The 25,196-nt window shown below is 46.7% G+C and overlaps 2 protein-coding genes across 4 annotated transcripts; both read right to left on the reverse strand.

Annotated features, from left to right (window-relative positions):
• Positions 1-1,922: 1,922 nt before the first annotated feature.
• HINT2 (histidine triad nucleotide binding protein 2) lies at positions 1,923-4,402 on the reverse strand. Of its 2 annotated transcripts, none has more exons than XM_027549641.1 (5): positions 4,053-4,402; positions 2,609-2,749; positions 2,407-2,511; positions 2,229-2,301; positions 1,923-2,108 (listed from the first exon to the last, which is right to left on the reverse strand). In XM_027549641.1, the coding sequence occupies exons 1-5, from the start codon at positions 4,137-4,139 to the stop codon at positions 2,017-2,019; spliced, it is 498 nt and encodes a 165-aa protein (XP_027405442.1). In that variant the 5' UTR covers positions 4,140-4,402; the 3' UTR covers positions 1,923-2,016. The 2 variants fall into 2 exon arrangements, with proteins under 2 accessions (XP_027405442.1, XP_027405443.1); XM_027549642.1 differs by lacking the exon at positions 4,053-4,402 and adding an exon at positions 3,679-3,738.
• A 5,930-nt stretch (positions 4,403-10,332) lies between these two features.
• Positions 10,333-25,185, reverse strand: FAM221B (family with sequence similarity 221 member B). 2 transcript variants are annotated; one of them, XM_027549644.1, is made up of 7 exons: positions 24,813-25,185; positions 19,661-20,300; positions 19,369-19,512; positions 12,115-12,225; positions 11,766-11,963; positions 11,455-11,574; positions 10,333-11,311 (listed from the first exon to the last, which is right to left on the reverse strand). In XM_027549644.1, exons 2-7 carry the CDS (start codon positions 20,298-20,300, stop codon positions 11,130-11,132), a joined length of 1,395 nt encoding a protein of 464 aa, XP_027405445.1. In that variant the 5' UTR covers positions 24,813-25,185; the 3' UTR covers positions 10,333-11,129. The 2 variants fall into 2 exon arrangements, with proteins under 2 accessions (XP_027405445.1, XP_027405446.1); XM_027549645.1 differs by lacking the exon at positions 24,813-25,185 and having other exon boundaries at positions 19,661-21,374.
• Between the last annotated feature and the right edge of the window lie 11 nt (positions 25,186-25,196).

Here is a 25,196-nt window from a genome sequence, read left to right on the forward strand (position 1 = left end):
GAATTTTCCACAGTTTATTGTGATCCACACAAAGGCTTTGGCATAGTCAATAAAGCAGAAATAGATGTTTTTCTGGAACTCTCTTGCTTTTTCTATGATCCAGTGGATGTTGGCAATTTGATCTCTGGTTCCTCTGCCTTTTCTAAAACCAGCTTGAGCATCAGGAAGTTCACGGTTCACGTATTGCTAAAGCCTGGCTTGGAGAATTTTAAGCATTACTTTACTAGCATGTGAGATGAGTGCAATTGTGTGGTAGTTTGAGCATTCTTTGGCATTGCCTTTCTTTGGGATTGGGATGAAAACTGACCTTTTCCAGTCCTGTGGCCACTGCTGAGTTTTCCAAATTTGCTGGCATATTGAGTGCAGCACTTCCACAGCATCATCTTTCAGGATTTGAAATAGCTCAACTAGAATTCCATCACCTCCACTAGCTTTGTTTGTAGTGATGCTTTCTAAGGCCCACTTGCCTTCACATTCCAGGATGTCTGGCTCTAGATGAATGATCACACCATCGTGATTATCTGGGTCGTGAGGATCTTTTTTATACAGTTCTTCTGTGTATTCTTGCCACCTCTTCTTAATATCTTCTGCTTCTGTTAGGTCCATACCATTTCTGTCCTTTATCGAGCCCATCTTTGCATGAAATGTTCCCTTGATATCTCTAATTTTCTTTAAGAGATCTCTAGTCTTTCCCATTCTGTTGGCTTAAAGCTCAACATTCAGAAAACGAAGATCATGGCATCTCGTCCCATCACTTCATGGGAAATAGATGGGGAAACAGTGGAAACAGTGTCAGACTTTATTTTTGGGGCTCCAAAATTACTACAGATGGTGACTGCAGCCATGAAATTAAAAGATGCTTACTCCTTGGAAGGAAAGTTATGACCAACCTAGATAGCATATTGAAAAGCAGAGACATTACTTTGCCAACAAAGGTCCATCTAGTCAAGGCTATGGTTTTTCCTGTGGTCATGTATGGATGTGAGAGTTGGACTGTGAAGAAGGCTGAGCGCCGAAGAATTGATGCTTTTGAACTGTGGTGTTGGAGAAGACTCTTGAGAGTCTCTTGGACTGCAAAGAGATCCAACCAGTCCATTCTGAAGGAGAGCAGCCCTGGGATTTCTTTGGAGGGAATGATGCTGAAGCTGAAACTCCAGTACTTTGGCCACCTCCTGCGAAGAGTTGACTCATTGGAAAAGACCCTGATGCTGGGAGGGATTGGGGGCAAGAGGAGAAGGGGACGACAGAGGATGAGATGGCTGGATGGCATCACTGACTCGATGGACATGAGTCTGAGTGAACTCCGGGAGTTTGTGACGGACAGGGAGGCCTGGCGTGCTGTGATTCATGGGGTTGCAAAGAGTCAGATACGACTGAGTGACTGAACTGAACTAAACTGAACTGTGTTTTAGAACTAAACTAAACTGTGTTTTAGAACAGGCACAGGGCTGAGGTATCAGTCAAAAGCCTACCTCGTGTGTTTATGGAGGGACATTTTTTCAAAGCTTTTAAGGACGAAGAGGCATCAGACAAGTAGCTCAAAAGCAAAATGGTGAGACATGGGGATTAGCCAAAGGGTAGCCAGTTTTTTTTGGTGTGATTATTTCTCTTCCAGTAAAAGGCCCTCACATTGACAGTCCTTATAGACCCCCCTTAGAATGTGGCTTGGCATGTAAATTGAGCAAGTCTTGGGATTCAGTCTCTTCCTATCCATTCAGGCGAATTCCTACCACTACTTTTCTAGAAGCCTGCCCCAGGTAGACCACGAGTCTTGAGCTCAGAGATATATAGGCAAATACTCCTTTACAGAATGGGATTCCTTAAGTGTCTCAGACCATAGTCAAGGGGGATCATAGTCTTGAATCAGTTTTCTTTCCTATTTGTAGTATAAATCTTTATATATTTAAGACAAGGATCCAGAATTGAGGGAGAGCAAGTTTATTAGCATCACAGGGTGCCGTTTTCCCCCATCCCATCCAAACATCCAGGTCTGGGGTCCCTGGTCATTTGGTAGGTTCAACCTGGAGGCCACTGGAGCTGTCGGCCCCCAAGTACGTGAATGTGTAGGTGATACACAGACTGTGCACCCAGCTTGCCATCGTTGATCACTGAAATGGAGTTTTGGGTTGGGGGTGAGGATCATGGGAAGGTCAAAGAATGGTCACACAGAGGGGCAGGTATGAGAATTAACAGTCGAGGGAAGGGCTCAGGGGCCAAACATCACTCACCAAGTCGGTATCCATCACCCAGCCCCTCAGCCTTTGCTGTTTCCTTGGCCACAAGGAGAAGGTGTCCAAGAAGCTACAGGGAAAGGGGAGGGAGACAGGTTGCTTCATTTATAAGGGAGCAAAATTTCTAGAGGAATACAGGGCTCCCCCAGCCAAACCCTGGCCCTGTCCTTCCCACCTGTTGGTCTTCCTCTTCAGCCTGGCTAATCCGAGGAATGGGCTTCTTAGGAATGACGAGAAAGTGCACAGGAGCCTGAGGGGCCACATCCCGGAATGCGAGACACTGGGAGCAGTGACAGGCCAGAGGCCAACATGTTACTTCAACAGGCTGGATTGTATTTATGAAATTCCTAGGGGGGTGGGTCCTAAGGGCACCTCACCTGCTGGTCCTCATATAGGATGTCAGCTGGGAGGCTTCTATCCAGGATCCGGGAGAAGATGGTTGGGGCTGCTCCCCCAGGAGCTGCCTGCTGGGCCTTGGCTACTTCATCCCCATCAGTCACACCTGCAGCTCCTCGGACCTGCAGGTGGGTCAGACACACCCAAAGGAGGAAGTTGGCAATACCTCTCTCATGTACTTAGGTGGGGCTGGCAAGAGACTGGACTCTTGATGGCCATTAACTTCACCCTTCTAAGAACCTATTAGTGGTTCCCACTAAAAGAGAGAGTTCCTCACTTTCACAGTATCAGCAGCAGGGAGTAGGCCCAGATAATGCTGGGCCTGGTTATATAACAGGCAGTATTACAGTGCAGGTCTCAGCAATGCGATTGAGTGCTGCCCCTGAAGCACTAAGGAAACATATCCCTGTTCAGGTGAAAGGGTGCCAAGTGAGAACCCAGAGGCTTATGTCCTGGTTCCTATTTTACTACTTTTTTTTTGTTTAGTAGTGTGTGTTTAATTGTGAGTTTAGTCGCTCAGTCTTGTTCGACTCTTTGCGACCCCATGGACTATTGAATTACCTTAGGTAAATCTCTTCTCTCAGCATCAAATATAAAGGGGTGATTTGTATCATCTCTTAAGACTACTTTGGATCTCTTTGTTTATGTTTCCACTTCCATTACTTTTTGTCTGATCTTTATGCTGTCTTACTTGTTTTATTGAGGTTTAATACAATTGCCCTGTTTGACACCAGGGCGTCTGGGTGTCACACCTGACCTCTTAATGTGAATTTTGCCTCCAGTCTCCTGAATCAGTGGAGGGAGGAGTTGAGTGCACACAACCCCAGCCCCAGGGAACTGAGGGTAAGTCTCAGTTTCCCAGGGGCTGAGAGAAGGCTGAAGTCAGAGGTGTCACACTGTGGGAGAAAGGAATGAGGTGCATGACTCCTTGAATCGTTCTAGTAAACGGGGAGAAGAATGGCTCCCTCTAATTCTGCAGGGTGGGGGAGGGGGGTGGGGAGGCGGGTAGGCCTTCGGTTGGCTGGTAAAGGGCAGCACATGGTGCAGTGACCTTGTGTCGACCTCGGGGCCAGGGCCTGTGTGTGGCATAGGTCATCGCGGGCTCGTTTCTCCCGCGGCGAGGTTTTAAGAGAGGCCACCTCGACCATCAGTCCGACCTCGGCGCAGAGCCCTGGAGTTTGCGCTGCGGGAGGGACAACGTACCCCGCCGGGCACTCAGGCTGCGGTCCCGCGAGGCCTTAGGGCTGCTCTAGCCCCGGGGGGGGGGGGGGTTGGGGGGGTGCGGAGCGGGGGTGGGGTGGGGAGGGTGGAGTGCGGGGCGGGAGTGGGGGGCGGGGCGGGGGAGCCGAGGAGGAATGCAGACCCCGGCCCTGGAGAGAGTCAGAGCCCGCGGGACCCCTTCCTCGCCCCATAGCCACCTCTCACCTGCACCCCCCGAGGCCCTGCCACTGCCACCGCCACCGCCCGACGCGCCACGCAGAGCCCGGCGGCCAGCACCACTGCCGCTGCCATCTTTCCCTCGGCCGCGGGAACCTCCCACCTGGGCCAGCAACTCGAGCTCTGCAGCCTGTTGAGGTGGGGCGGCGGGGAGCCGGCGAGCGACTGCTATTGGCTCTGGCCGAGGCCGGAAGCGAACTCCGTCATCCCATTGGGTAGCGTTTCTGGGCCTGGCACTCCACTGGCTCCGTCGCCACGGTCGTTGCGGAATCTTTTCATCCCATTGGCTTCTTGTGCCAACTCGAGGGTGAATTTTTTACTCCATTGGCTTCGTCCTCTAGTCAGAGTGAAAGTTCCTATACCATTGGGTCCCCTCACTAGTTTTCGCTGTGAGATAGTTTCTCACTCTATTGGAAGGACTGAGCCACCTAGAGGTGGGATTTTCCTCCAATTGGCTCTCAACACAAAGTCGGCCCATCTTAGGCTGAGGCTCCCGAGTAGTGGGGCTTTCACCTTATTGACACCGCCTAGTCGGGTCGGGCCCCTATTGGTGGGCTGAGAGGAAGGGGGCGGTGCTCCGTCACCTGCCGCGCAGAAGCTCATTGGCCAGTAGGAGGGCGGGGTTTGGAGAGGTGGCCACTTGGCGCTTATTGGCCCCAGGACACTAGTACGGAAGTTCCAGACCGCCGAAGTACCGGGGAAAGAAGCGGGTGGGGGACGCCCGGCGAATAGGGCTGAAAGTGAATAGGGACGTGAAAGAAAAGAAAGTGAAGTCACTGAGTCGTGTCCAACTCTTTGTGACCCCATGGATTGTAGCCTACCAGGCTCCTCTGTCCATGGGATTTTCCAGGCAATAGTACTGGAGTGGATTGCCATTTCCTTCTCCAGGGGATCTTCCCGACCCAGGGATCGAACCCAGGTCTCCCGCATTGTAGACATTTTAGTTCGCTGATTCCTAGAATGTCCACTTTCACTCTTGCCATTTCCTGTTTGACTACTTCCAATTTGCCTTGATTCATGGACCTGACATTCCAGGTTCGTATGTAGGGACGTGATCTTTTTTTAACTGGTGGGATAATTACCCAGAATTTCCCCCACAAACAGTTTCAGCCTCTTGACCATTTCAAAGGTGTTTACTTACTCGTCTGAGGGCAATTCCTTCTTAGTTTATGTGCTTGTTCACTCCAAGACTAAAAGTTCTGCAGTTTGTTTTCAGGGCGGTTTTGCATTTTTCTTTCTTTCTTTTTTTAACGGGAGGGGCAGGAGTGTCCTGTTGCACGACTAATAAGCAAAGGACTGTGTGTCCAATGTCCTTTCCTGTTCAGAATAAGTGGTCCACATCCTGACAGAATGTGGTCCACTGGAGAAGGGAATGGCAAACCACTTCAGGATTCTTGCCTTGAGAACCCCATGAACAGTATGAAAAGACAAAATGATAGGATACTGAAAGAGGAACTCCCCAGGTCAGTAGGTGCCCAATATGCTACTGGAGATCAATGGAGAAATAACTCCAGAAAGAATGAAGGGATGGAGCCAAAGCAAAAACAATACCCAATTGTGGATGTGACTGGTGATAGAAGCAAGGTCCGATGCTGTAAAGAGCAATATTGCATAGGAACCTGGAATGTCAGGTCCATGAATCAAGGCAAATTGGAAGTAGTCAAACAGGAGATGGCAAGAGTGAACGTTGACATTCTAGGAATCAGCAAACTGAAATGGACTGGAATGGGTGAATTTAACTCAGATGACCATTATATCTACTACTGCGGGCAGGAATCCCTCAGAAGAAATGGAGTAGCCATCATGGTCAACAAAAGAGTCCGAAATGCAGTACTTGGATGCAATCTCAAAAACGACAGAATGATCTCTGTTCGTTTCCAAGGCAAACCATTCAATATCACAGTAATCCAAGCCTATGCCCCAACCAGTAACGCTGAAGAAGCTGAAGTTGAATGGTTCTATGAAGACCTACAAGACCTTTTAGAACTAACACCCAAAAAAGATGTCCTTTTCATTATAGGGGACTGGAATGCAAAAGTAGGAAGTCAGGAAACACCTGGAGTAACAGGCAAATTTGGCCTTGGAATATGGAATGAAGCAGAGCAAAGGCTAATAGAATTTTGCCAAGAGAATGCACTGGTCATAGCAAACACCCTCTTCCAACAACACAAGAGAAGACTCTACACATGGATATCACCAGATGGTCAACACTGAAATCAGATTGATTATATTCTTTGCAGCCAAAGATGGAGAAGCTCTAGACAGTCAACAAAAACAAGACTGGGAGCTGACTGTGGCTCAGATCACGAACTCCTTATTGCCAAATTCAGACTTAAATTGAAGAAAGTAGGGAAAACCACTAGACCATTCAGGTATGACCTAAATCAAATCCCTTATGATTATACAGTGGGAGTGAGAAATAGATTTAAGGGACTAGATCTGATAGATAGAGTGCCTGATGAACTATGGAATGAGGTTTGTGCCATTGTACAGGAGACAGGGATCAAGACCATCCCCATGGAAAAGAAATGCAAAAAAGCAAAATGGCTGTCTGGGGAGGCCTTACAAATAGCTGTGAAAAGAAGAGAAGTGAAAAGCAAAGGAGAAAAGGAAAGATATAAACATCTGAATGCAGAGTTCCAAAGAATAGCAAGAAGAGATAAGAAAGCCTTCCTCAGCGATCAATGCAAAGAGATAGAGGAAAACAACAGAATGGGAAAGACTACAGATCTCTTCAAGAAAATCAGAGATATCAAGGGAACATTTCATGCAAAGATGGGCTTGATAAAGGAGAGTAATGGTATGGACCTAACAGAAGCAGAAGATATTAAGAAGAGATGGCAAGAATACACAGAAGAACTGTACAAAAAAGATCTTCACAACCCAGATAATCACGATGGTGTGATCACTGACCTAGAGCCAGACATCCTGGAATGTGAAGTCAAGTGGGCCTTAGAAAGCATCACTACGAACAAAGCTAGTGGAGGTGATGGAATTCCAGTTGAGCTATTTCAAATCCTGAAAGATGATGCTGTGGAAGTGCTGCACTCAATATGCCAGCAAATTTGGAAAACTCAGCAGTGGCCACAGGATTAGAAAAGGTCAGTTTTCATTCTGATCCCAAAGAAAGGCAATGCCAAAGAATGCTCAAACTACCGCACAATTGCACTCATCTCACACACTAGCAAAGTAATGCTCAAAATTCTCCAAGCCAGGATTCAGCAATATGTGAACCGTGAACCTCCAGATGTTCAAGCTGGTTTTAGAAAAGGCAGAGGAACCAGAGATCAAATTGCCAACATCCTCTGGATCATGGAAAAAGCAAGAGAGTTCCAGAAAAACATCTATTTCTGTTTTATTGACTATGCCAAAGCCGTTGTCTATGTGGATCACAATAAACTGTGGAAAATTCTGAAAGAGATGGGAATATCAGACCACCTGATCTGCCTCTTGAGAAACCTATTTGCAGGTCAGGAAGCAACAGTTAGAACTGGACATGGAACAACAGATGGTTCCAAATAGGAAAAGGACTACGTCAAGGCTATATATTGTCACTGTGCTTATTTAACTTATATGCAGATTACATCATGAGAAACACTGGGCTGGAAGAAGCACAAGTTGGAATTAAGATTGCCGGGAGAAATCTCAATAACCTCAGATATGCAGATGACACCACCCTTATGGCAGAAAGTGAAGAGGAACTAAAAAGCCTCTTGATGAAAGTGAAAGAGGAGAGTGAAAAAGTTGGCTTAAAGCTCAACATTCAGAAAACGAAGATCATGGCATCTGGTCCCATCACTTCATGGGAAATAGATGGGGAAACAATGGAAACAGTGTCAGACTTTATTTTTTTGGGCTCCAAAATCACTGCAGATGGTGATTGCAGCCATGAAATTAAAAGATGCTTACTCCTTGGAAGGAAGGTTATGACCAACCTAGATAGCATATTCAAAAGCAGAGACATTACTTTGCTAACAAAGGTCCATCTAGTCAAGGCTGTGGTTTTTCCAGTGGTCATGTACGGATGTGAGAGTTGGACTGTGAAGAAAGCTGAACGCCGAAGAATTGATGCTTTTGAACTGTGGTGTTGGAGAAGACTCTTGAGAGTCCCTTGGACTGCAAGGAGATCCAACCAGTCCATTCTAAAGGAGATCAGTCCTGGGTGTTCATTGGAAGGACTGAGATCTAAAGGTGAAACTCCAGTACTTTGGCCACCTCATGTGAAGAGTTGACTCATTGGAAAAGACTCTGATGCTGGGAGGGATTGGGGACAGGCGGAAAAGGGGACGACAGAGGATGAGATGGCTGGATGGCATCACTGACTCGATGGACGTGAGTCTGAGTGAACTACGGGAGTTGGTGATGGACAGGGAGGCCTGGTGTGCTGCGATTCATGGGGTCGCAAAGAGTCAGACAAGACTGAGCGACTGAACTGAACTGAACGGTAAGCTCCATGCCTGACATTTTCAGTGAGTCAGGCGGGTTCGAAGGATGAGGGAAAATGCCTTATGGCTAGGTTAGAAGTATATTTTGTTCTGCTGGAATATACATTTTTTGACATCAGAAACATGTGATCACAAAATGTTAATATACTCTAATATACTCAAACCAGGTAAGTTTTAGTCTGATATTTAATACAGGGCAAAAGTCACCACTGTGTCTTTTTTGTTTTAAAGCATGTGACCTGACATATATAGACACTCAAGAAATATTTGTGGAATGGATAACATTTGGTATTTTCTTTCATTTCCTTTTCCATAATATATAATACATATGTATTACATATTACATTCTTATTACCATTTCTTATCCTTTTCACAATTTCCCATAGTATTACATAGTCTATATAAATATTTTGTAATGGCTGCATAATATTAATACTTCTTTAAATGAGTTTATCACAGTTTATGAGTTTAAATGAGTTTGTTGTTGCTGCTAAGTCGCTTCCATCGTGTCTGACTCTGTGTGACCCCATAGACGGCAGCCTACCAGGCTCCCCGTCCCTGGGATTCTCCAGGCAAGAACACTGGAATGGGTTGCAATTTCCTTCTCCAATGCATGAAAGTGAAGTCGCTCAGTCATGTCCGACTCCTAGTGACCCCATGGACTGCACCCTACCAGGCTCCTCCGCCCATGGGATTTTCTAGGCAAGAGTACTGGAGTGGGGTGTCATTGCCTTCTCCGTTAAATGAGTTTACCATTCTTTTATTGTTGACTGCTATTTGAATTGGTTTTAGTTAATGGTCATCGTGGTGCTAATTCCAAAATAACCAGTAATAAGGAATTCTACTTCTGGAGATAGTAATGATTTCTTTTGAATAGCCATATTAGAGAGTCTTTTCTGCTTCTGAAGGCAGACATTTGACCCTGGGATTTCCCCCAGGAGTTCTAGCAGTCAAAGTTGCATTCCTTTCCTTGGAAGAATAGATGACCTCATTAAATGTGGAAATGTACATTGGCCTTTTCTGTACCCTGGAGGCTACAGTAGTCTGTGTGCCTGTGGAGAAGGGCAAGAGATAAGAGGTGCTGGGATGTAGGAAGAGGAAACCAGCCAGGACTGGTAGGTGAGTACAAAACACTTTGAAACTGGTTATTTCTTTGGGTTCTTAAAGACACAGGTAGCACATAGGTCCATCCTATTTTATAGACCCAGAAACAGAGGCTCTGGGAGGGAAAGTGACTGGCCTAAGATCATAGAGCCCATTACTGTCAGAACCTGCTATTCTCCGTTAGAATCATGTATGGGCTTCCTAGTCACTCCCACACATTCACCCATTCTGGCCCCCGGCCCCTGGATTCTCTGCTCCAGGTGCTTGTGATCACTTGTAGCTGCTCTCTGAAAGCTGCAACACTCTGTGGGTTCTGGCCACTGTCTCCTGTACTTTGATCCCTACCACTGCATCTGCTACTGGACCTCATTAGAGACTTCTGTTCCTTTTTTAAAAAATCTGTTGATTGCATCCTGGCTTTACTTTTTTTTCTTATTTGTGTGGTCAGCTCCCTCCACATCCTCAAGGCTTCTTTTGGCTTATTTTCTTCCTCCCTGACACTCTTCCCATCACCACCCATTAATCTAAATATTTTGCTTCTCTGCTCCTCTGACTTGGTTCCAGCTTCCAACTATACCTGAATCCTCAATTACCCACCCATCAGGGTTTTCTCCAGTTCCTTTCTTTAACCTTCCCAAGCCTTTATCCCTCTTCCTGTCTCCTACCCGCCCACCCCCCACTCTTATCCCCTTCCTCCCCCACCAGAAACTGACCTTGTCTCCTACGTTCCCAGGGGAGCGTCCACAGAATTCTACTCCCTGCAACTCAGTGAGGGCCCCATCCTTTCTTTCTTCTTCCTGGTCCCCAGAAGTGGTGTTTCTCCTGTCCAGACTGAATCCCTTCACCTCTGCCTTTACCTCATCCTCTCCTTCTGTCTTTGGGATCTGTCTTCCCTAGGCATTTCTCTTTTTCTACTGTATCCTTCAAGGTCTTTTTCTCTACTGGTCTCTCCTAACTAAAAAGAATGCTTTTTTCCTAACTAAAAATTGCTTTCTTGATTCCACATCCCCCTGTAGATATTGTCTGACTTCTTCCCTGCTCTTTTCATCTAAGCTTCTTACAGAAATGCCTTCACACTTACTATTGTTTGGTTCCGCTTTCCACTGCACCACCAAAACTGCACTTTCTGAAGTCACCAAAGACTTTCTAATTGCAGATCTGATGGACACTTTCAGTCTTTATCTTCCTGGAGCCCCCAGCTATATCTGACATCAGTGCTCCTTCTTGAAATCCCTCCCTTGAAGCCATTCTCTCTTCCTGATGCCAGAAATAGCCTTTTGAATGCACGTGCGGTGGAGGCAGATGGTTGGATCTACCCTGTCTCTTGCCCCCCTGGAGGTGCTAACTCCAAGGTCCTAGGGTGTCTGCCCCAGGCTGGGCTCTCTCTGCCTCATACAGAGTCAGTCAGATTCCAGTGGTTTTCTCTTTATTGCTGATCTGGGCCAGGCTCACAGAGGCCTGCGCCAGGTGTCGACAGTGTCTGTCCCTGGAGAACGGAAGAGCAGAGGTGAAAGGGTCAGATACGGGGCTTAGATGGAGGGCCAGGCTGGACATCGCGTGGGCTAGGGAGCCCTGGGGGACTAGGGTAAGAGCTGGGATGGCCAGAGAGCCCCTGCTTCTGGAGGGCCTCGAAGTCAGAGTGGTTGATGATGGCTTCTTGGAGGGTAGGCATCTCTGCAAAAGGCACATAGTCTGCTCCTGGGGGTATAAATCAGTGTGGGTGTGGGCTGCAGGAAGGAGGGGCAAAGTAGTCCTGGGTGGGATGGCTTAGGGCAGGAGTGCCTTCAGCTTGGCTGATTATAGACCCTTGAGTGGGCCCTGAGCCCAGGTTGCCCTCTCACCGTGTGGCCTCCCTCCTCGCCGCCGGGTCTCCTCAGTCTCAAAGAAAGTCTCATGTTCCTCCCAGCGCCGGTCACAGGCCGCACAGAGGAAATTAGACTCAAAGCAGCTGCAGCAACAGCCTAAGGCAAGGGGGCAGCCAAGGAGAGTGCAGGGAATTCGGGCTTCCCTAGGGGCTGACCACATCCTCACATCTTCCTCACCAACTGCATGCCCAAATCTCTCCTCCCAGTTCCCCATCTGCATCCCCAAACTACTTGCAGCCTATCCAAACCCATGCCCACCCCTGCACTCCCCTTGCTTAAGAAAGTACCTTTGACCCTGCAGGAATGGGACCCAGTAGCTGTGTGGTCTTCATGGCTGTGTTTGCAGCGACATTGGGCCCTCCAAGACCTGGGGTCAAAAGTGGCCCGTCTCTTGAGCCAGAACTCACCCACCTCCTCTGGGCGTGAGGGGATGAAGCAGAACATGAGGCAGCGGCACTGGCCCATGTTGCAGGGCACGGATATGTCTGTGAAGAGGGTTAGACCAGCACTTGACAGGGCTTGGTCTTCCCATGTCAACGTCTCCCCCAAACCAACACACACACACACACACACACACACACACACACATGCTCTCACACATCTCAACACACGACAGAAGACAGTTACCCTTCACACCTGAGATGATCTGGTGCTCTCTCAGCAAGTGTCCACAAAAGCACTTGGACTCATCCCCAATTCGGAAACAGTCCCATAGATAATGGGGGCAGCGCCAGCCAATATAGAGACCTGGGTATGGAGGGATTGAGTAATAAGGGAAAGTAACAAGGAAAAATCTCTTCTTGCTATTCTTTGGAACTCTGCATTCAGATGTTTATATCTTTCCTTTTCTCCTTTGCTTTTCGCTTCTCTTCTTTTCACAGCTATTTGTAAGGCCTCCCCAGACAGCCATTTTGCTTTTTTGCATTTCTTTTCCATGAGGATGGTCTTGATCCATGTCTCCTGTACAATGTCATGAACCTCATTCCATAGCTCATCAGGCACTCTATCTATCAGATCTAGGCCCTTAAATTTATTTCTCACTTCCACTGTATAATCATAAGGGATTTGATTTAGGTCATACCTGAATGGTCTAGTGGTTTTCCCTACTTTCTTCAATTTAAGTCTGAATTTGGCAATAAGGAGTTCATGGTCTGAGCCACAGTCAGCTCTTGGTCTTGTTTTTGCTGACTGTATAGAGCTTCTCCATCTTTGGCTGCAAAGAAAGCTTCTCCATCTTTGGCTGCAAAGAATATAATCAATCTGATTTCGGTGTTGACCATCTGGTGATGTCCATGTGTAGAGTCTTCTCTTGTGTTGTTGGAAGAGGGTGTTTGTTATGACCAGTGCATTTTCTGGGCAAAACGCTATTAGTCTTTGCCCTGCTTCATTCCATATTCCAAGGCCAAATTTGCCTGTTACTTCAGGTGTTTCTTGACTTCCTACTTTTGCATTCCAGTCCCCTATAATGAAAAGGGCATCTTTTTTGGGTGTTAGTTCTAAAAGGTCTTGTAGGTCTTCATAGAACCATTCAACTTCAGCTTCTTCAGCGTTACTGGTTGGGGCATAGACTTGGATTACTGTGATATTGAATAGTTTGCCTTGGAAACGAACAGAGATCATTCTGTCGTTTTTGAGATTGCATCCAAGTACTGCATTTCGGACTCTTTTGTTGACCATGATGGCTACTCCATTTCTTCTGAGGGATTCCTGCCCGCAGTAGTAGATATAATGGTCATCTGAGTTAAATTCACCCATTCCAGTCCATTTCAGTTCGCTGATTCCTAGAATGTCGACATTCACTCTTGCCATCTCTTGTTTGACCACTTCCAATTTGCCTTAATTCATGGACCTGACATTCCAGGTTCCTATGCAATATTGCTCTTTACAGCATTGGACCTTGTTTCTATCACCAGTCAATGCAAAGAAATACAGGAAAACAACAGAATGGGAAAGACTAGAGATCTCTTCAAGAAAATCAGAGATATCAAAGGAACATTTCATGCAAAGATAGGCTCGAAAAAGGACAGAAATGGTATGGACCTAATAGAAGCAGAAGATATTAAGAAGAGATGGCAAGAATACACAGAAGAACTGTACAAAAAAAGATCTTCACAACCCAGATAATCACGATGGTGTGATCACTGACCTAGAGCCAGACATCCTGGAATGTGAAGTCAAGTGGGCCTTAGAAAGCATCACTACGAACAAAGCTAGTGGAGGTGATGGAATTAAAGTTGAAGTATTTCAAATCCTGAAAGATGATGCTGTGAAAGTGCTGCACTCAATATGCCAGCAAATTTGGAAAACTCAGCAGTGGCCACAGGACTGGAAAAGGTCAGTTTTCATCCCAATCCCAAAGAAAGGCAATGCCAAAGAATGCTCAAACCACTGCACAGTTGCAGTCACCTCACACGCTAGTAAAGTAATGCTTAAAATTCTCCAAGCCAGGCTTCAGCAATATGTGAACCGTGAACTTCCAGATATTCAAGCTGGTTTTAGAAAAGGTAGAGGAACCAGAGATCAAATTGCCAACATCTGCTGGATCATGGAAAAAGCAAGAGAGTTCCAGAAAAACATCTATTTCTGCTTTATTGACTATGCCAAAACCTTTGACTGTGTGGATCACAATAAACTGTGGAAAATTCTGAAAGAGATGGGAATATCAGACCACCTGATCTGCCTCTTGAGAAATTTGTATGCATGTCAGGAAGCAACAGTTAGAACTGGACATGGAACAACAGACTGGTTCCAAATAGGAAAAGGAGTACATCAAGGCTGTATATTGTCACTGTGCTTCTTTAACTTATATGCAGAGTACATCATGAGAAACGCTGGACTTGGAGAAACACAAGCTGGAATCAAGATTGCCAGGAGAAATATCAATAACCTCAGATGTGCAGATGACACCATCCTTATGGCAGAAAGTGAAGAGGAACTAAAAAGCCTCTTGATGAAGGTGAAAGTGGAGAGTGAAAAAGTTGGCTTAAAGCTCAACATTCAGAAAACGAAGACCATGGCATCTGGTCCCATCACTTCACGGGAAATAGATGGGGAAACAGTGGAAACAGTGTCAGACTTTATTTTTTTGGGCTCCAAAATCACTGCAGATGGTGACTGCAGCCATGAAATTAGAAGACACTTACTTACACCTTGGAAGGAAAGTTATGACCAACCTAGATAGCATATTCAAAAGCAGAGACATTACTTGGCCAACAAAGGTTCGTCTAGTCAAGGCTATGGTTTTTCCAGTGGTCATGTTTGGATGTGAGAGTTGGACTGTGAAGAAAGCTGAGCGCCGAAGAATTGATGCTTTTGAACTGTGGTGTTGGAGAAGACTCTTGAGAGTCCCTTGGACTGCAAGGAGATCCAACCAGTCCATTCTGAAGGAGATCAGCCTTGGGATTTCTTTGGAAGGAATGATGCTAAAGCTGAAACTCCAATACTTTGGCCACCTCCTGCGAAGAGTTGACTCATTGGAAAAGACTCTGATGCTGGGAGGGATTGGGGGCAAGAGGAGAAGGGGACGACAGAGGATGAGATGGCTGGATGGCATCACTGACTCGATTGACATGAGTCTGAGTGAACTCCGGGAGTTGGTGATGGACAGGGAGGCCTGGTGTGCTGCGATTCATGGGGTCGCAAAGAGTTGGACACGACTGAGCGACTGATCTGATCTGAACAGGGAAAAATAGCCTAAGCTCCGCCCAAAGTGTTCTTACCTCTCCCTCCATGTGTCTCTATCACCACCCACACATCCTCCTCCCTGCCCCTTTAGACTTTTTGTTCAAGGTTTTCTCATCACCCTACGAGTGTCTTCAGAGCCTGTCCCACCCGAGGATCCATTCCACCTGTGTCGGCCTGTCAGAGGTGACTGAAGACAGCCTTCATTTCTGAGCAGGAAGATTATTATAAATGAGCTTCTGTGTGATGATGCACATGTATCTTGCTGTGTTCTCTGTGACTGTGGGATTCTCATCTCCTCCCCTCCCAACGCTAGAGCCCACCTTTGCTTGGTTTCCTTGAAGTGTCTAAGGTGAGGGCAAAGGAAGATGATGGGCCAGGTGCAGAGTAGGTGGTGGAGATTGGCTCCTAAGGAGCATGGTGGTGAAGGGACCTGAAGAGGAGGAGGTGGGGCAGCCCCAGTGCCACGAGGAAGGAGGCGGGCTTCCCTCACTTCTTCAGGCTGGCACTGTCATATGTCCCTTCTACATTCCTGAGGTTACTGAACTAATGCCCTCTGTGAACCTGAGAAGGGCTGCCTATGGTTCTCCAAGGTTCAGGAGAAAAGGGGAGGCCAGAAGTCATGAGTGGGGTGAACAGCAAAAATAGAGTCTTGTGAGGCTAAGAAAGGAGGCATGGGAAGGAAGAAGAGCCTAAGCTGTATCCCTGAGAGCAGGCACTGGCCAGAGGCTGCTGCCCTTGAGATGAGAAACGGTCTGGCTTCACAATTAGTCTCACCACAAGGCAAGGGTGGTGCTGAGTAAATGTGGGAGGAGATCCAGAGCCTTTCCCACTCAGGTTTTCTCATCCTCTGTGAGAGCTGAGAGTATCCCAACTTGAAGTCAACAATCCTGGGTCTCCCCCTCAACCCCCCAGGAGTGGGGCCTTCAGCTCTAGGACTCTTAATCCTATTTAAAAGCTCCAGTGAACTGCCATCTCCATCAAAAAGTTGTCCCTGATTTCCCCTTCTGTCTAGGAGTCCCTCTCCTCCTGCCTTCCATGACTCTTGTGCTACCCTTGTCACATCACAGTGCCTTCTAGTGGACTGTTCACTTGTATTCTCCTTCCACTGTGAGTTCCTCTAAGGCAGGGTCAGTCTTTTCATCACTGTTTTGAGTCCTCACACAGGACCTGGTACAAAACAGGTGCTCTGAGAACATAGAAGCTTGACTGAATAAGCGATTGAGCAAATTCCTTTAGGAGGGAAGAGAGACCCAGTATTTCAGGTAAAACCCTGAAGTTCCATAAGGAGAATGAGAAAGAGTCAAGTGTCCTCTGCTCTTTGACTCTGGCCAGGACCACAATCCACAATTCTGTGCCTGTCAAACTAGGTTTTCTTGTCTTACCCATGGTCTCTTAGCATCTGAAGCCTGTCCAGATGTGGCTTTTGGCTTTGATGCTTCTGACTTACACCGCCAGCCCGTTGTATTAGTGCCCCATCACACCAGGGAAGCTTGGTTGAAAGGGGGCAGAGTTTAGACCGAGTCACAATGAGGTTGGGTGGAGGCTGGCATTCCACTGGAGGAATTCTGAACTCTGTTTAGAATAGCAGGATCCAGTGCATGAACAGGTGAGGTGCAGAGTTGAACAAGGGTTCAGTTCAGCTCAGTCGCTCAGTCGTGTCCAACTCTTTGCGACTCCATGAACCGCAGCACGCCAGGCCTTCCTGTCCATCACCAACTCCTAGAGTTCACTCAAACTCACGTTCGTCGAGTCGGTGATGCCATCCAGCCATCTCATCCTCTGTCGTCCCCTTCTCCTCCTGTCCCCAATCCCTCCCAGCATCAGAGTCTTTTCCAATGAGTCAACTCTTCACGTGAGGTGGCCAAAGTATTGGAGTTTCAGCTTTAGCATCAGTCCTTCCAATGAACACCCAGGACCAATCTCCTTTAGAATGGACTGGTTGGATCTCCTTGCAGTCCAAGGGACTCTCAAGAGTCTTCTCCAATACCACAGTTCAAAAGCATCAATTCTTTGGCGCTCAGCTTTCTTCACAGTCCAACTCTCACATCCGTAACCATCCATGGTCATACATGACCACTGGACAAACCATAGCCTTGACTAGACGGACCTTTATTGGCAAAGTAATGTCTCTGCTTTTCAATATGCTATCTAGATTGGACATAACTTTCTTTCCAAGGAGTAAGCGTCTTTTAATTTCATTTAATTAAATGAAATTAATTTATTAAAGCGTCTTTTAATTTAAAATCACGGCAGTCACCATCTGCCATGATTTTGGAGCCCAAAATAATAAAGTCTGCCACTATTTCCACTGTTTCCCCATCTATTTTCCATGAAGTGATGGGACCAGATGCCATGATCTTCGTTTTCTGAATGTTGAGCTTTAAGCCAACTTTTTCACTCTCCTCTTTCACTTTCATCAAGAGGCTTTTTAGTTCCTCTTCACTTTCTGCCATGAGGGTGGTGTCATCTGCATATCTGAGGTTATTGAGATTTCTCCCGGCAATCTTGATTCCAGCTTGTGCTTCTTCCAGCCCAGTGTTTCTCATGATGTACTCTGCATATAAGTTAAATAAGCACAGTGACAATATACAGCCTTGACCTACTCCTTTTCCTACTTGGAACCAGTCTGTTGTTCCATGTCCAGTTCTAACTGTTGCTTCCTGACCTGCAAATAGGTTTCTCAAGAGGCAGGTCAGGTGGTCTGATATTCCCATCTCTTTCAGAATTTTCCACAGTTTATTGTGATCCACATAGACAAAGGCTTTGGCATAGTCAATAAAGCAGAAATAGACGTTTTTCTGGAACTCTCTTGCTTTTTCCATGATCCAGCAGATGTTGGCAATTTGATCTCTGGTTCCTCTGCCTTTTCTAAAACCAGCTTGAACACCTGGAGGTTCACAGTTCACATATTGCTGAAGCCTGGCTTGGAGAATTTTGAGCATTACTTTACTAGCGTGTGAGATGAGTGCAATTGTGCAGTGCCCCATAGATCAAGGCCTGGCCTGAGGGCCTGGGAGAGTCAAGTTCAAGCACTGTTGTCGGAGTCATTGCTCATCTTTCAGATGAAGAAGACTGAAGTTTGAGCTAGAGGAATGGCAATTATACCTCAGACTCTATAATCCCCTTAATGTGGGACAATATAGAGTGGGCTGTGCATTCCAGAGTAGGGCCTTCTACTCTGCCTTGATTCCAAACCCTCTTCCTGTTATAATTGGACGAGGACTGGGGAGGAGACATTATAGGGGATGCCATTTTGACTGCACAATACATTCATTTCCATGATCACACAGTCTCATTTGCATGATAACATCTCTTATGGTTAGAACATAACTCTATTCCAATCAATAGGGAAATAAACCCCCTTCCCCCAAATGCAGTGATACCTATTGAATTCAGTTGAGAAATCCCAGAATCCTCATAACAGGTCAGGTGACCTTCTTACCGAATTCCTACAGACGTGAAGTTCAGTGACACAGATGCACGTGTTCACACACAGAATGGTGTGTGCTCACATGGTTCACATGCACACCCTTTATATACAGACATAGTGAAGCCTGGCATGCCATTAACAGGACCGTCTAGAATACTACTTCTGGGCTGAGACTTGGAGTTAATGGGACTAGAAGACATGGCTCTCTTTGGTGAGAAGACTTAGAGCTTTGGATTTCCAGGTGATCATGGGTTTGGCATTCAGGGATCATGGCCTTTTTTTTTTTTTAACTTTTAGCTGCACCATGTGGTGGGATCCTTGTTCCCCCACATCAGTGTCAGGGGTCAAACCTGCACCCCCTGCAGTGGAAGTGCAGAGTCTTAACCACTGGACTGCCAGGGAAGTCCCCATGACAGCCTTTTAATACATTTCCACCAAGGGGACTAAGGCCTTTTGCCTTGTTAGAGCAACAAGTCACCTGGAAACTGTCCAGGGTCCTGGGCCATCTCTGCTTTAGGATCTGTTTGGTGCAGGTTACCTGAGCCCTAGTTCAGCCACCTGTTCCTGCTTGGCTTTATATGAATATCCTCACTTTTTGTCTGCATCCACCCTCATCTACTTTGGCCTACCCATCTGCTCCCCTCCCAGATTCCAGGAAGGTGGTGGTGCCATTTTCCACAAGGGCTATCCACTGAAGGAGCAGGTTCCTAGATCCTGTTGGACAGAGGGATGGCCATGGGCCTCTCACAGTTCCCTGAAAGGCTGCCTGGGCTCACCTGTTTGGATGGCATTCAGGGCTGCATCCTTCTCCCATTGGAAAAGATAATTCACTTGCGTACCAAACTTCTCTCTGTGCATTGCCTTAGCCACACCCACCAGGTCTGCCTGTTTAGCAGGGACCACTGGGTGGATGGTGTAACCTGGGGAGGGAAAGGCTAAGTAACTAAGGCGAAGTGAGGAGGCCCCAAATCTAAGAGAAGGGGCCAGGTCACAGAGTAACCCAATCTCCTCCTCCTGAGGCAGGTCAAAGACAGTGCTGAGAAAAGGGGAATGAGCAGGAGCAATTACGGCTGACTCCTTTCTTCCCCTTCTTGCCCAGCCGGTGTTCAGGCTGAGCTGCGTGAGTATTACTGTCAGCGACATCCATCTCTTTCTCGCCCTCTTCTTCCTCTTCCTTCACTTTTGTAGATGTGTCCAAGTAGACCTGGGATGGAGAGCCTGAAAGGGAGTGCCTTGGAAAGCCTTCAAATTCAGAGGTGTGGATGGACCTCTTTGCCCATGAGCTCTCGCTGGAGGAAGACTCAGAGAAATCTTCCTCTGGATTATCAGGGGAGGCATGGCCTAGTGACGAAGTCTGAAAAGCAAGTTGTTGATCTAGGACTTTGGGGATGTGGGTTTCCAACTGGGTCTCAGGGGTAAGGGTCTCCAAAGGGACTTCAGAGGCAGAGTGTTCTAAAGGGGTGGTAGAGGTGGAAGGCTCTACAGGGGCTTCAGAGGTGTGGATGTCTAAAGAGGTCTGGGAAGTGGAGGGCAACACAGGAGATTCAGAGGCAAGGGACTCTAACAGGGTTTCAGAGACGGCGGGCTCTAAGGGGCTTTCAGGGATAGGGGGCTCCTGTGAGTCCTCAGGAGAGGGGTCCTTTGAAGAAAGGCTCTCTTCTGCATCCAAGGTGGTATGAGGCTCTTCTGTGACCTTGTCTGCTTCCATCTAGCGGTAGAACAGGGTACATGTTTCATTAGGTTAGGATTAGAGGGTCTGCAAGTCAGGATTCACAGGGGGCTATGGAATTAAGATAAAGCTTTTAATGCACCTGAGATATGACTTGGGGGAAGCCAGATGAGCTCTGGGCCAGGGCTTGGTGCTAGGAGGTTCACCCATGTGCCTAGACCCAAACTGCGTACTGAAAGTCTGAAGCAGTCAGAATCCCATCAGTAGATGGTAGCAGAGAAGGGATCCTGAACATAGCATCTTGGCTAGTCCGAGAGCAGGATTCTGGGTGTAATTTAGGATCATAGAGGTCAGGCTGTGAAGTTCTAGAGACTGGGAAGACCAAGCCAAAGTGGGGGTTTGCTCCGAAGAGTGCAGGATGCAGTGACCACAGTCTAGTCTTGTCCAAGGACCCCTCCCTGCCCTTGGTAATGTCATTCATGTTCAGTGCTTCAGCTACTTCCAGTTATATGTTGATGACCCCTAAATCCATATTTCCAGCTCAGACCCTGAACTTCACAGTCGTACCCAACTGTCTGCTAGACATTGCTAAATTGATGTCCCACAGGTCATCAAAACTGAACTCTGGGAATTATCATGGTCTTCTCCTTTCCTCTCAGCCCACATCTTAGAATGGGCACCAAAGACTATATTTCCTATCTTCTAAATATCCCACAAGTCCATTCTCTCCTCTCCTTTCCCTCCCATTTTGTTCAAATTCTCATAGTTTTCTACCTGGATTATGTAATACCCTTGCTCCTCTGCTGCCTTTCCTAGCATATTAATCTAATCGTCCATTCTTTCATTGATTTATGTAACTTATGCTTTTAAAGAGCCTAATCTTAATACTTTTACTCAGGCACTGGACTCAGCTGAAAGAATCTAGAAAGGAGACCAGTTAACCAAAATGACAATACAAATGAGTTGGTGTTGTGCTGGGGTAAGCCCAGGATGCTGTGGAGACTGGGGTGTGCCTAATTTATCTTGGAAGGATGTCCAAACGGGGTCATGCATGCTAAGTCACTTCAGTTGTGTCTGACTCTATGTGACCCTACAGACTGCCAGGCTCCTCTGTCTATGGGATTCTTCAGACAAGAATACTGGAGTGGGTTGCCATGCCCTCCTCCAGGGGATCTTCCCAACCCAGGGATCGAACCCACATCTCCCATGTCTACCTGCATCAGCAAGTGGGTTCTTTTCCACTAGTACCACCTGGGAAGCCCAGGTACAAAGGGTGTCAGTCCTTCTTAATGACCCAGGTGTGAGACCTTTCTGAAATGGCATTCCTTTGCCTAAAAACAATCAAATGACTCAGCCTAAGGATTAGGTCCAAATTTCTTGGCCCTGACATTCAAGGCTTGTCATCATTTGAAGCACTGCCTAAGGATTCCAGCCTTACCTTCTCCTGCTCTCTACTTTGGTCCATGTTCCCCAAATACTACATTTATCATTTCTTAAACTCATCAGAATGGGTGAATTTAACCCAGATGACCATTATATCTACTACTGCGGGCAAGAATCCCTTAGAAGAAATGGAGTGGCCATCATGGTCAACAAAAGAGTCCGAAATGCAGTACTTGGATGCAATCTCAAAAATGACAGAATGATCTCTGTTCGTTTCCAAGGCAAACCATTCAATATCACAGTAATCCAAGTCTATGCCCCAACCAGTAATGCTGAAGAAGCTGAAGTTGAACGGTTCTATGAAGACCTATAAGACCTTTTAGAACTAATACCCCAAAAAGATGTCCTTTTCATTATAAGGGACTGGAATGCAAAAGTAGGAAGTCAAGAAACACCTGGAGTAACAGGCAAATTTGGCCTTGGAATATGGAATGAAGCAGGGCAAAGACTAATAGCATTTTGCCAAGAAAATGCACTGGTCATAGCAAACACCCTCTTCCAACAACACAAGAGAAAACTCTACGCATGGACATCACCAGATGGTCAACACCGAAATCAGATTGATTGTATTCTTTGCAGCCAAAGATGGAGAAGCTCTATATAAGTCAGCAAAAACAAAACCAGGAGCTGACTGTGGCTCAGATCACGAACTCCTTATTGCCAAATTCAGACTTAAATTGAAGAAAGTAGGGAAAACCACTAGACCATTCAGGTATGACCTAAATCAAATCCCTTATGATTATACAGTGGGAGTGAGAAATAGATTTAAGGGACTAGATCTGATAGATAGAGTGCCTGATGAACTATGGACTGAGGTTCATGACATTGTACAGGAGACAGGGATCAAGACCATCCCCATGGAAAAGAAATGCAAAAAAGCAAAATGGCTGTCTGGGGAGGCCTTACAAATAGCTGTGAAAAGAAGAGAAGTGAAAAGCAAAGGAGAAAAGGAAAGATATAAGCATCTGAATGCAGAGTTCCAAAGAATAGCAAGAAGAGATAAGAAAGCCTTCCTCAGCAACCAATGCAAAGAAATAGAAGAAAACAACAGAATGGGGAAGACTAGAGATCTCTTCAAGAAAATCAGAGATACCAAAGGAACATTTCATGCAAAGATAGGCTCGAAAAAGGACAGAAATGGTATGGACCTAACAGAAGCAGAAGATATTAAGATGTGGCAGGAATACACAGAAGAACTGTACAAAAAAGATCTTCACGACCCAGATAATCACGATGGTGTGATCACTGACCTAGAGCCAGACATCCTGGAATGTGAAGTCAAGTGGGCCTTAGAAAGCATCACTACGAACAAAGCTAGTGGAGGTGATGGAATTCTAGTTGAGCTATTTCAAATCCTGAAAGATGATGCTGTGAAAGTGCTGCACTCAATATGCCAGCAAATTTGGAAAACTCAGCAGTGGCCACAGGACTGGAAAAGGTCAGTTTTCATTCCGATCCCAAAGAAAGGCAATGCCAAAGAATGCTCAAACTACTGCACAATTGCACTCATCTCACACGCTAGTAAAGTAATGCTCAAAATTCTCCAAGCCAGGATTCAGCAATACGTGAACCGTGAACTTCCTGATGCTCAAGCTGGTTTTAGAAAAGGCAGAGGAACCAGAGATCAAATTGCCAACATCTGCTGGATCATGGAAAAAGCAAGAGAGTTCCAGAAAAACATCTATTTCTGCTTTATTGACTATGCCAAAGCCTTTGACTGTGTGGATCACAATAAACTGTGGAAAATTCTGAAAGAGATGGGAATACCAGACCACCTGACCTGCCTCTTGAGAAACCTTATATGCAGGTCAGGAAGCAACAGTTAGAACTGGACATGGAACAGACTGGTTCCAAATAGGAAAAGGAGTAGGTCAAGGCTGTATATTGTCACCCTGCTTCTTTAACTTATATGCAGAGTACATCATGAGAAATGCTGGGCTGGAAGATACACAAGCTGGAATCAAGATTTCTGGGAGAAATCTCAATAACCTCAGATATGCAGATGACACCACCCTTATGGCAGAAAGTGAAGAGGAACTAAAAAGCCTCTTGATGAAAGTGAAAGTGGAGACTGAAAAAGTTGGCTTAAAGCTCAACATTCAGAAAACGAAGATCATGGCATCTGGTCCCATCACTTCATGGGAAATAGATGGGGAAACAGTGGAAACAGTGACAGACTTTATTTTTTTGGGCTCCAAAATCACTGCAGATGGTGACTGCAGCCATGAAATTAAAAGACGCTTACTCCTTGGAAGGAAAGTTGTGTCCAACCTAGATAGCATATTCAGAAGCAGAGACATTACTCTGCCAACAAAGGTCCATCTAGTCAAGGCTACGGTTTTTCCTGTGGTCATGTATGGATGCCAGAGTTGGACTGTGAAGAAAGCTGAGTGCTGAAGAATTGATGCTTTTGAACTGTGGTGTTGGAGAAGACTCTTGAGAGTCCCTTGGACTGCAAGGAGATCCAACCAGTCCATTCTGAAGGAGATCAGCCCTGGGATTTCTTTGGAAGGAATGATGCTAAAGCTGAAACTCCAGTACTTTGGCCACCTCCTGCGAAGAGTTGACTCATTGGAAAAGACCCTGATGCTGGGAGGGATTAGGGGCAGGAGGAGAAGGGGACGGCAGAGGATGAGATGGCTGGATGGCATCACTGACTCGATGGAGGTGAGTCTGAGTGAACTATGGGAGTTGGTGATGGACAGAGAGGCCTGGCGTGCTGCGATTCATGGGGTCGCAAAGAGTCGGACACGACTGAGCGACGAAACTGGACTGAACAGAACTGAACCGAACTAAACTCATCAGGGCCTTTCCAAAGAGGAAGTTTGTGTCAGAAAGTAGGGGGAGAAGTAGGATGATGGAGAGGAAGGTAGCCAGACATTCAGCAAAACGAGAAAGGGGTCCTGAGAGTGAATAACCACAGGATGGGAGGAACAGAAAGGGAAAAAAGGGGAGGAGGGACCTGAGTGGAGAAAAGTGGGGGAGGGAGAGGATAAGGATGAAAAGCAGAGGATGGGAGGGGGTTGGAGTCAGGTGGGAAGGGACAGGAAGGTATTAGGAGGAAGTGGGATGCGGATTTGGAGGAGGGCCACTTGAGAGACTACATACCTCTAGGCTTTGTCTCGTCTGTTACAAGTCTTTAGGTCAGGATCTTGTCTGAAGCGGGACGGGGAGGTGTTGGCCCCGAGGGAGAGAAGGCGCTTGGTTGTGGACTAGCCCTGGCAGCAGGCGTTGTGTGCTGAGCCCTTGCCTACAAGTTACAGCTTGAGGAAGGGACTTGGACACCTGCAGAAATTCGTGAGGGAGTTCGGGCCGGTTCTGAGGAAGTTGGGGAGGGGAAGGGACGAGGCGGTGCAGGGCCGAATGAGGGAGAGGCTTGACTGAAGCCTCTGGAACCCTGCCCCGGAGTGGAGGATCCGTCACCAGGGCAACCGGAACGTTTAGTAGTCACCGTGGCAACAGCAGTCTGGTCACCTCCTCGGTGAGTGAGGT

Source organism: Bos indicus x Bos taurus, chromosome 8 (genome assembly GCF_003369695.1).
Source record: "Bos indicus x Bos taurus breed Angus x Brahman F1 hybrid chromosome 8, Bos_hybrid_MaternalHap_v2.0, whole genome shotgun sequence".
Lineage (NCBI taxonomy): Eukaryota > Metazoa > Chordata > Mammalia > Artiodactyla > Bovidae > Bos > Bos indicus x Bos taurus.

Excerpts from the sequence above, each read along its gene's own strand:
- HINT2 (XM_027549641.1), bottom strand. The coding sequence starts at position 4,139 with ATGGCAGCGGCAGTGGTGCTGGCCGCCGGGCTCTGCGTGGCGCGTCGG. Across the intron at positions 2,512-2,608 it reads TCCTATATGAGGACCAGCAG|TGTCTCGCATTCCGGGATGT; the intron begins GTGAGGTGCCCT and ends CACTGCTCCCAG. Across the intron at positions 2,109-2,228 it reads GGGTGATGGATACCGACTTG|TGATCAACGATGGCAAGCTG; the intron begins GTGAGTGATGTT and ends ACTCCATTTCAG.
- FAM221B (XM_027549644.1), bottom strand. The coding sequence starts at position 20,300 with ATGGAAGCAGACAAGGTCACAGAAGAGCCTCATACCACCTTGGATGCA. Across the intron at positions 19,513-19,660 it reads GGGGAAGAAAGGAGTCAGCC|GTTACACCATCCACCCAGTG; the intron begins GTAATTGCTCCT and ends TTCCCTCCCCAG. Across the intron at positions 11,575-11,765 it reads CCATTCCTGCAGGGTCAAAG|GCTGTTGCTGCAGCTGCTTT; the intron begins GTACTTTCTTAA and ends CCCTTGCCTTAG.